Genomic DNA, 13,245 nt, shown 5'->3' with positions numbered 1-13,245 from the left:
GACATTCAATGGATTGGTTCTACCTCTCTTGAAGAATAGAAACGCACATTTATTGTGAGGATATCAGTATGCTACAGAGATTTATTGTATCGTTATGTCACGGAAAGATGGTTTTATTTTGGCATTCACAGAAGTCATTGCTGTACACAAATACAATTTCACGAACGTTCATCTTTAACTACTCGAAAGCTTAAGTGAAATTGAATCTTCTGTGCATGAATAACCAATGATGCTGGAGACGATTCGATTTGCTTTCATCACCATATTTTTACATTGCAACATCAACCTTTCCATTAAAGTTCAAGATCTGGTCTCAGTGCAGAACGTTTCCTTGCTAGAGGGTAATGAAATCAGGTTGACGAAACTTGTAGCTATGGTGACAAGAAATTTCGGTGCTTCCCCATTTTTCAAGGTCATGGTGAACAGAAATCAGAAGATATCTGTAAGTAAGAGGAATAGCGGCTATTGGATCTCAAAGCCCTTGATGAGACAATTTCCTTTTGTGATCTGATAAGAACAGTATGTATTTGTCTTGATTCCAATCGGTATTATCCGTCCGCGGGGCCCATCGCTTCTGTATTTTTCGGGGAATAGCATGGATTCTGAAATAGTTAATGTACATTGCCTGGTTCACAATCAACTGTAAAACAATAAGAATATAATTTCTGAAACAATTGATAACAAAATATAAATAAGTTCATTTTATCTGTTTTCTGCTTTACAAAAGAAAACAAATACATAAAAAGGAAAGAAACAATTGCAAATCCTATGTGGCGAAGTACAGTATATCTAATTCATTCTTCTTGACAAATCATATTTTCATTTATCATTTTATGCAAAAGTCTCGAACTCTTATCATTTTACACAGATCATCAACAATTATTCAGATGATGTCGTCAGAGAGTTATTCGGTGACGGTGAAATTGTTTCCAATTTTCGTCACCTGATGCCCAGCGATCTATACTATCGTAGTTACACTTCTGATCAAGTAAGTAACTCATTTTGATTATTGGAAACGGGCACAAATCACTACCATATATTTCCTCTGCCAATACGCCGACTTTTTAAGGAACATAAAATTGGTATACAATATAAACCGTTATTTCTAGTTTGACCATTATTGATGTTATTCTTACAGTTGTAAAGTCATTTGACAAATCAGATGAAGAATCATCATGCAATATACTTTCATGTTTATTAGATTAACGCATTGGTTATAATGGAATAACGTCATTGTCAGTCGTCCAACGCCCTCTATAATGAATCAGTAGTAAATTGACAGTAGAATGTTTCAGTATGGTGAACCTTATTGGGCATAGGGAAGTATTCGATAAGAGGGATTTTATAATGTTCTTTGACAATATATTAAAAGTTCATAGACATAATACACGCATGTCTTCATATTAACATAAAATTATAAGCTGTATAGGTGTTTCAGGCTTAAGTATTAAGATAAATGCAAAGACGAAAATGCGATGGAACATATGTTTAGTTGATCAAATAAACACGCTTAAATGCGTATTAACCCCTTTTAAACAAGAAATTTCAATTTATGAATTTGTGATGTCATCGTGTTATCTTTGTAACGGCATAATTCGCGATATTATGTATTATTTTATATAAAGCTTTATTTTTTATGCTATCTGTGTAAACATTGAATAATGCACAAATCTATATAAAGAATATATATTCCTGTAAACTGTAATGTAACAATTTCGTATTGAATCTGTGGTAATCACACAATGCATCACTACATTTGATTTATTTGTCGCGTCGGTCGGGGAGAATGTACATATATCACGTCATTTCCTGACAATCTTCTCGTCTGCTTTCATTACAGACAATGCTATCCTATAAGTTGTTTCTGAAGACAGTGGCGATGACCGTTCTTCATGCTCCCGAAGGCGACGATTTCATCAGAGGTCTAATCAACAATTTAGATTCGATTTTTGAATTAGAAATTGCACTTAACAAGGTAAGAGATCCGACCATTTGGTGAATGATATGGTATGTAGTACAGGTATCAGGTATCTGACTTAGTGATACACCAACAATGGCAACGGTCTAGCAAAGCCATAACTCTTACCACAATATGGTAATTTACCTATTGATTAATGGGAAAGTACAAGAACAATGAGACCACGTGGTCTCGAAACGTAAAGGTCTTTTAATTCGTCGATGACAATCTGCATGTAAATAAAGGACAAATACAACAAATAATAAAAATATAAGCGCAGGGATCATGAAAACGTTAAGTTGGCGACAAATATTGAACCTACTGACAACGAAGTGAGAATTTCAGAAACGTTCAAAGAGTAACATCGCACTAACGAAAACATCACGTTAAAGTTCAATGATTAAGACAGTCAGAAATAATGTAAATAGGATTTTGCATGGAGTTATCTGCGAGTTTTAATAGAAAACTAAAACGTCTTTGTAGACTAAATTTTACAAATTAAATGAGCTATTGAGTTTTATTGCGTTTCGAAACTGGCCATACATTCACCTGTGTGTGGGCTGGAAACTGTATTGCTATAGCAAAAATCCATCATAACAGTATGTATTTTCCAATGATCATGAATGATAGAATTTTAGTTATTTTAGCTATCCTTTTTTCCCCTCGAAGACGGTTTTTCAGTTTCATGTTTTCGGTATTCTTATATATTAGAAGATTTGAACAAAATACAGATCTACAGGGAGACTCCTGATGTTGAAGAGTCTGTCGTGTCTTTGATTGCCAATTCTGTTTGGTATATACGATGGACGTGGTTAATAAACATTTTGTTATTTAAAGACAAGACGTCATCAATATATCTGACGGTGAAGTTAAACGACTTTGGAAGGTCTTTATGACCTGTTTTAATAAGCCCTTCAATAAATTCCGCCTCTTATGAAAGCAAAAACAAGTCAGCCAACAGAGCGGTACAGTTAATTCCCGAAGGCATGTCAATAGTCTGTTGGAAGTTCGTACCACTACACTCAACCTGAAACTCGATCACTTTTTATGTTTTCATCCTGCATATATTTCTTTGATTTGATATTTTTCACGGAATACACTTCAATAAAAATCAAAACCATGTATACAGGTAAATCAGACAATTAATTTTGGTACTCATAGCTGCATGTTTTCTATCCATTGAGGTATCCATACTAACCAGGAAATGCAGACAGAACTAAAGATCAGCATAGTTTCCCTTTCACGTACAAGCACCTTAACGTCCTTTCGTCTGTTTTGTGAATCTCTAAGAAAGTTAGTTCCTTTTGAAATTTCGCTGACAGCCAACTTATAGCTCCCGAAGAGAGTTTTGGCGTAGAAAAAAATAGTATATCTTAACATGAGGTTTTCGTAAAATTATTTCATACTGTTTAACTTTCCTAACTTTATTTGTTTCTGTTTTCAGAAATGGTACAAAGAAGAAAATAAAAATGTTTTCAGAACTATAGAAAACTGTGATTCAAGAATGAACATATCAAGACTTCAAACGAAATTTCCCAGATATGGAATATCTTGGGAGTTGTTTTTCAGTTTGTTGCTAGGAGAGGGTCATAATGTAACTGGAAAAACAGAGATTTGTTCTGTGAACCTATCACCTTCCGTACAAAGTGTGATTAGCCGAACTGACCCTCTAACCCTCATCCACTATGTGTGGGTACATACGATTCTACATACGGATGTTTACAATATTTATGCAGACAGAACCAAACCTTTTAATTTTTCTACAAGTATTTATAATATTCCACAACATTCCAACGACGAGGCTAGATGTATAGCTTATCTGTCTACAGTTTTACCTTTATCAGCAATTGTCACCGTTCCAAAGTTGGATGTGTTTGAAAAAGAATCTCAAATGTTGTTTGCGAACTTAAAACAGACCTTAATTGAAGTTATGGATGGGCTTTACTGGATACCAAGAAACCAGAGAGAAGCAGTGGCTGCGCATATGGACAATATTACACTCCATTTTGAATGGACAAAGTGGAAAATGTTGATAGAGAGAGGAATGCTTGATATTTCAAAACTTAATGGTGATTACGTGGACAATATGTTAGAGATAACTAGAATGAAACACAAACTATACATAACGGGAATGAAAATCTACCCGACATGGAGACTGACAATAGGCAAGTTCGTGAAAAAGTACCAATCGGTTGGTAAGTAATACAGACCTATAACCCTGTCATCGATGTTGTATAATATCATTATTATATCAACTATCATGATTTACTATCTAATTTACTTATTATTACTAATTTTAAAATGTTTTAAGATGAATATAGTGAGCAAACAGTTTGTATGAATAATTGTTGCATCGTCGTAGCAATTTGTGTCTATCAATTCTTTGTCTTCTGAAACGTAAAATATATATTTCTTGTTTAAAAGTATCAGGAGTTAAACTATAGACTTACATCATTGAAAACTTATCTATGTTATGTCTGTGGTTCGTTACTTTCGTTATAAAAACAGTGATCTTACAAAAGTCATATGTTCAAGATGTCGCCCTTGTTAAGTAGAGTTCTGGTTGATTTTTGCAGAGCTATCGGCGTCTGCAATCCAGGGGCCATTGTTTTACAGCCCAGCAACAGTTCCGGTGACGTATGGCTCCACCGGGGTCCTGATCGCCCAGACTTTAGTCCAGGCATTCGACATCGACGGTAAGTAAGCAGTCATCTGATTCACATTTTTATGAAATAGTTAAAAAAAATAACAGCTGGGAAAGTTTCCAAATTTGTGACTTGGAGACTGAAGAGTCTATCTTACCTACCTAACCGTATCATGGGCAGAGGGGAGGGGGCAGAGGCAGTAGAGTATTGTCCTACGTAACTTCACATGAACGTTGCTGTTTCTCAAGAAGCTAAAATCTGGCCGTTTTTGCTGATATGGTTGCATCATAGGGCTGGATACTTATTGTTTCTATAACGAAAACTGACGGATTTGTGCTTAACAACAACAAATATAATGTAGACTTGATTAAATATCTACCTGAACCGTTTCTTATTAGCAATTTTCGTATTAGTAAATTATGCTTCTTAACATTTTGATATGTAGACTGACGTGTACATGCTCCTTAACTGACTCTCGGATATATGCCCCTTAACCGTTTATGATATGTAGACTCACGGACAAATGCTCCTTAATCGTTTATGATATGTAGACTCTCGGATATACGCTGCTTAACTGTTTATGATATGTAGACTCACGGATATATGTTCCTTAATCGTTTATGATATGTAGACTCTCGGATATACGCTCCTTAATCGTTTATGATATGTAGACTCTCGGATATACGCTCCTTAACTGTTTATGATATGTAGACTCACGGATATATGTTCCTTAATCGTTTATGATATGTAGACTCTCGGATATACGCTCCTTAATCGTTTATGATATGTAGACTCTCGGATATACGCTCCTTAACTGTTTATGATATGTAGACTCACGGATATATGTTCCTTAATCGTTTATGATATGTAGACTCACGGATATATGTTCCTTAAACGTTTATGATATGTAGACTCACGGATATATGTTCCTTAATCGTTTATGATATGTAGACTCTCGGATATACGCTCCTTAATCGTTTATGATATGCAGACTCTCGGATATACGCTCCTTAACCGTTTATGATATGTAGACTCACGGACAAATGCTCCTTAATCGTTTATGATATGTAGACTCTCGGATGTATGTTCCTTAATCGTTTATGATATGTAGACTCTCGGATATACGCTCCTTAATCGTTTATGATATGTAGACTCTCGGATATACGCTCCTTAATCGTTTATGATATGTAGACTCTCGGATATACGCTCCGTAACCGTTTATGATATGTAGACTCACGGACAAATGCTCCTTAATCGTTTATGATATGTAGACTCTCGGATATACGCTCCTTAACCGTTTATGATATGTAGACTCACGGACAAATGCTCCTTAATCGTTTATGATATGTAGACTCTCGGATATACGCTCCTTAACCGTTTATGATATGTAGACTCTCGGATATATGTTCCTTAATCGTTTATGATATGTAGACTCTCGGATATACGCTCCATAACTGTTTATGATATGTAGACTCACGGATATACGCTCCTTAATCGTTTATGATATGTAGACTCTCGGATATACGCTCCTTAACCGTTTATGATATGTAGACTCACGGACAAATGCTCCTTAATCGTTTATGATATGTAGACTCTCGGATATACGCTCCTTAACCGTTTATGATATGTAGACTCTCGGATATATGTTCCTTAATCGTTTATGATATGTAGACTCTCGGATATACGCTCCTTAACTGTTTATGATATGTAGACTCACGGATATACGCTCCTTAATCGTTTATAATATGTAGACTCCCGGATATACGCTCCTTAATCGTTTATGATATGTAGACTCTCGGATATACGCTCCTTAATCGTTTATGATATGTAGACTCTCGGATATACGCTCCTTAATCGTTTATGATATGTAGACTCTCGGATATACGCTCCTTAATCGTTTATGATATGCAGACTCCCATATATATGTTCCTTAATCGGTTATGATATGTAGACTCTCGGATATTTGTTCCTTAATCGTTTATGATATGTAGACTCAAGGATATATGTTCCTTAATCGTTTATGATATGTAGACTCAAGGAGATATGACCCTGAACAACTTAAGGGTGTACGGTACCTTAATTCGGAAGGTGTCTTCGTACTAGTGATTTGTCACTACGAAGAAACTATTTATAAACAATGTGTACCATTTGAATTTTTTTAAATATAACTATTTAAATGAACACACTGCTCGGGTTAAAACTTTATTGTAAAGATTTACGGAAAGTAACTTATAAATATATCAATAATACTTAAAAGATGTAGTTTATATGATGTACCATTAATTCGTCCATGATGCTTGATTATTTGAATTCCTTCAAGCGAGTTTGCACTGATATTGATAACAAAATCTTCCACAACTGTCACGCCTGATAAGATACATAATAATATGCTGGAGTGCTGGGGTTAAATACAACAAACAACAGTGAATTTACGCGAGAGAATACCATTTACAATGGTGATTTACTACAGTGGTTTCTGATTTTTTTTTCTTCTTGAACAAGATGTTCCAATAAAGATGTCTTTGGCAACTGATTCATGGAGCTGAAAACGCACTCGGTATCACATATCGGTCATGTAGTTCGGTAACACTTTTTTAAAGGATAGATTCGTTCAGGAGAGAAGAAATGGCCTTCGGGAAAACATTTTAAAGCAAATTCCCGCAATCCTGAATCAATTCGAAAGTTGATACGATGTGTTTGTAGATGAATACTTTTTGAATTTATGAAGCAAATTTATTTGCTCGCAAAATATCGTTTATTTACATATTGTTTTACGATTCGAAGTTTTTAATGATTTACTCCAAGTGTTGCAATGACATTTAAAAGCGTTCAGTCTTTAATCAATATGTTAACCGATTACTGTCGGTGACACGTAAAGCATTTCAGAACAATTTCTTTTCATTCTAACAAAATCGTAAAGACGGACAAAATTGCTTCATTAATGGATTTTACTTTGTGTATCTTTCTTCATTATCTTCCTTGTTCTTTATCATATTCTTGTGAATAATAAATGTATTGTGGATGTAAATTTACAATTAACTTCAGATGAATCCAGAGGACCAAATACGTTGGCTTGAACAATGTACTGACACAAGTTACGTGCATTTATTATAAAAAACAAAGACTTTTTTACAATCAATCACTTGACATTAAATACCTTCATGGTTGTTTACAGCCCTACTGTTGCACTTCATGACTGGCTTGATCGACCGACGGGTGCTATTTACCATGGCTCATCATCTTCAGTGTTTGATAGATACGTTTGACAGATATTCTCTGATAGACACCCAAGGCTCCAGACACCAGGTAATGTTAACAACTGGGAATGGTCAGTTATCACTGCTGTAATTAGCATTGGTATTCTATTGATAAGAAATGAATTAACACATGTTTAAGGTAACTAATCTCAAGTCTTCTACAGGTCTTAGCAAACACCCTTTGCGTCCTATGTCAGGTTATCTAATCAGTACTTAGGGTCAGTTTTCTGGTTAACTCTATGTATTTCTAACTTAGCTACAGATGTTAATCAACACAGTCGTAAAACCGAAAGTCCTTCTCTTGTAGGCTGTTGTATTGTTTGTTTTTCCTGTCCGTCCCTACTTCGACTCTTTATTCATCCCCATTTGGTTAAGCGCTTCTGATACAGAACTTATTCTTGACCAAGTTCTTGATGCCATTGATACATACTGAGAAAGGTCGACACAACACACTTTTTCACTAAACCAAAATGGCCGCCAACGTGTTTCCTTTTTTAACCTGCTCACTGCATCTAGACATAATCCTTCTGTGATGATTGTCTTCCCAGTTAATCAGATTTGTCTCAAAACCAACTCAATTCATCACTTCACGAAGTAGACATAAGCAATATTCAATCCTTAAATGTATGTATTTTTAACATCCTTTCAAGGTTCGAGGAGACCTGACAAAGGGACAGAATTTCCGTGATACTCTGGCGCTGCACGTAGCATTTCGGGTAAGTTAACATGTCGTGTTTGGAGTCAGAGCCAAAAACTAAGATATCTCACTACAGAGACTGTTGAATTGTTTTCTATTCCATTCCTGTTGATGAACTGATATTCCTGTTTCAACAACCGTGAAAAAAAGTCTTGCGACCAAACATGATTATATTTTTTTAACAAAATGCAAGGTTTGATATTTGGTTCTCATTAGGTCTTTGAAAATGGATGATGACAGTAAGACCTTAAGTTAAGATAGATTATTAATTATTTTTTAAACTTGATAATTATGAGATGAAGTTTTATAAAGCGATATGTGGTTACTATGAACAACAGATTAGTATATAAAGGATGTTATAGCTCAGGATGAAGCTGCTAACGGGTCGTTGTTATGTGGATAGGAGGTGGTGATATACGGTGTTTGTAGATATATTTTTGGAATGGACAGGTGATCATTATAAATAGATATTATGGACAGGTATTCGTTATTGACAGGTGATTTGTAACAAGGGTTTGTCTTAAAGGGCAAAGAATCTGTAATGTTCATCATATTTTATTCAATTCAACTGAAAACCTTTGTCAGACACGTATATTAATATACAATAACAATAGGTTAAATTGGCTGCTATTGATAATGTTGCCAGGCACATTAATATTTTCTCGTATTCTGGAAGAGTTATCTGTGGAAAGATGGCTGCTGCCCCATTTGATGTTGCGTGAGAGCAGATACGGCTTTCATGCAAATTTTGATTACACTGTATAGAGTATTTATAGACTTTCGGACAATTATGTCGTCCGTCTGTCTGGGGGTATACGTGCTGCTGAGTGTTCTAGTAATCAGAATGAGAAAGCAGAGTTCATTAGGAGCAAGATGATACCATATATTGCATCGATTTCACCATCATTCCCAAAGCAACAAATTGTCAAAATTACGAAACTTTCACTTTCCATGGATTTTTTAATTTACAGTTACTTTGTCTATCACTGATACAGCTCTGCTGACGTGACATGCATGAAATATATTTAGAATCAAAAGAGACGAATCACATTACAGTTTTATTAAACTTTTATATGAATTATTTTGATCATGCAGCCTCAATATTTTTAGCTTTTGTCACAAGGAAATAATATAAATTTAAAAAACAGCACATAAACTATAAAATGATCACAAATTAGAATGACAACGCATGTCCTGGTTTCGATTATAATGTCACAGATATAAGATACGTTAAAGCATAGTATTCGCAAGTACACGGCTATACTTATTTAGTAAGAAATGGAGTCCTGACAATGTCTGGCTGATAAAGGGTATACAATAATATAAGGTTAATACGAATCATCAACAAGTCTTTATGTTTAGTTCCCATAAACTACAACCTGAACAAAGTAAAAGTTATGTCATGTAGTGTTTTTGATAGAATTTGTATTATTTACAATTCCATGAGTATCAGATTCTTATAAAATGAGAAAACGTTTCATTACGAAAGTTGTTTATGGGGATGTGGTTGGTTTCTTGATCTATTGATTTGAGAGTAATTGCTGGCTGCAGTTACAATGTATAATGATTTGATTGCACGGGCTCTTTATGACAGCTATAACGTTTCCATACTGTGTGTTGAATGAGTACATTGTTATGTAAAAGACGGCGAAAGCCGGAAAACAATTAACCTGACTGTTTATAAAATTACAGGCCTACAGACGATCTTTTGACCGAGGCTATGACCGAATGGTATTACCTGGTCTTAATCTTACTGATCATCAACTCTTTTTTGTAACATATACACAGGTAAAATATTCGAATTCGTTTGTTTTTGATAAACACTTATCTTATGTGTCACGATATTTGAATATATGATGGTTCATATTTCAACCGATTCAATACCATTACTACTTTTATTGAAACATGTCTGTATTATTTCAAAAACGAATGAGTTAAAGCATTTGCTTATTAATTCCTTTTGTTTTTAATAATCTTTATTTATTAATTAATATCTATCTATTAACACGAAATATTAACATGTCAGCGTTTTTGTATTGAAACTCCATAATGATAAAACGAGGGCAAGATATGAGCAAAAGACAGATTTACAAGGAGATATATTTTTTCAAATTGCTAAGGAAAAAATTACAGCTGTTAAATCGATGACACCCGCCATGTTATTCTTGGTCAGTGCAATGAAGTAATGTCATGATTCGAAGTCATCAGGCATATCAACAATTATCAAAGATCGCCTTACTTCGTATCATATTAGGAGAGAACTACGCTTTGTCCTAATTTCATTGTGAACTGATACTTAATGATAATTCTGTTCTGATCCCAGACGTTTATCAGGAATCCAAGGTCAATCTTTGATAATATGATGCTCATGAAACCCCTGATTGTTATTTGAAAGGTACTAAACTCCCTTCTCCTAACTATAGTTCCATCAAATTCATAAATCTTCTTAAGAATTCTTGTCCAACACTTATTCGGGTTTTTAGGTACTAGACCCTCTTCCTAACCTATAGTTTCTTCAAATTCATGATACCTTTTAAGATGGCAAGTCTATCACTTATTCGTTTTCTTTCATTTTTTTTTTTTTTTTTTCATAACTGACATAATTGGCCAAGATTTATATGGCGGATGTCGTCGATGAAGTAAGACACGCCTACTCTTCACATATTGCCTTATTATCGTTGTACTTTTTCAGGGGTATTCGTATAAACATTACTGTCCATATCTTGCTTTTGGTTTTATTAAGGTTTAGTTTGAATTAAATTCCGCTGACACGTTGTTTTTCATTTGTTTCAAGATGCCAATATTTGAATATAAGACGTTCAAATGAATTAGAATTACCTCCCTGTTACATACAGAATGATGATAATGTCTCTCGCTGACAAATCTTTATTTATAATTGTATTGGATGGTCATTATTGCAGACAATGTGCGAGAAAGTGAATGCCAGAGGTATGGAATTATACTACATGGATACAAATAACCCGGAATTGCCAAGATATGTCAGGTCCGTATATTTGCTTTATTTGAACGCGGTAGACATACTGTTGTTTCGATGGTTCAAATTTTGGGGCAAAAGAGATACTTTTTTCTCGGAAGTAATGAAATGAACTCTGATTTTCTTTATCAATTTCGATTTTAAAATTCATCTCAAAAATAACAGTTTTAACAGTATACACACAAAGTAAGATACATATTATTTATAGATATTTTTAAAAAGTTGTTTAAATATCATTTCAAAGTAATATCCTCAGTGTGTGTAAGGCGTTACATTATGATTTTGTTTCTTTACTATAAAGGGTCACATAGACAAGACCATTTCATAAGGATTAAATATCTAATAATTTATTTCTTCGTTAACAATGTATTATTTTCTTACGTTTCAGAGTTCACGGATCGCTTTCAAATTTTCCAAAATTTTCAACAGCTTATAAATGTTCCAAAAAGAGTCAAATGAATTCCGATTCCAAATGCATTGTGTTGTAAAATGTTTTGTAAATGCTAAAACGATAATTAAAGCTATATTTTCTCAAACTGATCCTCTTTTCATTTCCATTCCAATACTGTTCCTCCTGTTTTAATTAGAATCGTGTATTGATATACGGCGATGTCAGAAACATGCAATAAGAAGGCAATCACCGCATTCCAAGATCTTTCAAAGTACTGTAGAAAAGATACATGGAAGATGGATGCCAAATGCTTTCAGCTGTTTGAGCATCAACATCAACGTCTATTGGGTTCTCATTGAAAGCAATATATTTTTTTCACATTTACACAGAGAATGTTACATGAATGGATGTCGTGAACGATATAATCTTGTATTTTTACATTGTATTGTAATTAGCAATTCGCTATGTTGTCTTTCAGTTGAAACTTTTGTTAATCTGTTGTTGGGTGCTTTCAACTACGTCACTCATGCGTTCTACTAGTCGAATTAAACAAATAAAGAAAGTATTAATATAAACTCAAAATCAATAAAAAAATTATAAACAAAAACGGATTAACATGCAGACCATTCGAAAAGAACATGGAAAAATATCAGGTGTTCCGGAAGTGTTATCGGCTTCTGCTTCCTCGACGACACAAGCGGTATCAATTGTCGCCGTCAAGTTAGCAAAGTCCGTCCGAAATAACAAAGTTAGCAACATCGAAGCCACCAGGTATACTTATGAGCATCAATGATTGTTAAAACACGTTAAGAAATAACCCTTCAATACAAATTCAAAATTAGATGGTGTAGACCTAAAAAATAATTTCAAATTGTACCATTGACCTTTTTCGTTTTTCTAGGACTTGTCAGTGGTGCCAATGATTTTTTTTAAAGAAATCATGAGGCGGCTGAAAAAAAAAAACCCAAATTGATCGAAATAAATATATAAAAAAAACGTCGCGAGAGAATGCACTAACCCGCAAACGCCAAATTATGAAAAATGTAATTTTCAATATTGCATGAAAGTTTAAAAATAGCCAATTCATGTGGAATATGCGATAATTTTTTTGTATGAATCACATAAGAAAACGGAATTTGTATATGTTCGTAAACATAATGACGAGACGCATTATGGTATGTCGTTGTTCGACTGATCGTCCGTCGTAAACTTTAATTTGTGCGAAGATCGCTCACAGTATTACACCGATCGCTCTCAACTTTCGCAGGCTTAATCAAACTGACGTGAAGTTGTTTTTTTTCTT

General features: G+C 34.3%; 1 protein-coding gene across 1 annotated transcript in view; it reads left to right on the top strand.

Moving 5' to 3' along the window:
* LOC132554574 (neprilysin-like) overlaps positions 1-9,278 on the top strand; it is a 37,890-nt gene extending 28,612 nt beyond the window's left edge. Inside the window, exons 5-12 of the mRNA XM_060218900.1 lie at positions 300-442; positions 869-988; positions 1,841-1,975; positions 3,402-4,152; positions 4,534-4,653; positions 7,778-7,908; positions 8,510-8,575; positions 9,171-9,278. Coding sequence (XP_060074883.1) covers positions 300-442; positions 869-988; positions 1,841-1,975; positions 3,402-4,152; positions 4,534-4,653; positions 7,778-7,908; positions 8,510-8,575; positions 9,171-9,278 — 1,574 coding nt within the window. The remainder of the gene's footprint in view (positions 1-299; positions 443-868; positions 989-1,840; positions 1,976-3,401; positions 4,153-4,533; positions 4,654-7,777; positions 7,909-8,509; positions 8,576-9,170) is intronic.
* The last annotated feature ends 3,967 nt before the right edge of the window (positions 9,279-13,245 follow it).

The sequence above is a fragment of the Ylistrum balloti genome, unplaced genomic scaffold (assembly GCF_031769215.1).
Source record: "Ylistrum balloti isolate Yb309-2 unplaced genomic scaffold, AGI_CSIRO_Ybal_v1 Utg370416, whole genome shotgun sequence".
In the NCBI taxonomy this organism is placed as follows: Eukaryota; Metazoa; Mollusca; class Bivalvia; order Pectinida; family Pectinidae; genus Ylistrum; species Ylistrum balloti.
The sequence above is the reverse complement of the archived record's forward strand: the minus strand, read 5'-3'. Positions and strand labels throughout refer to the sequence as shown.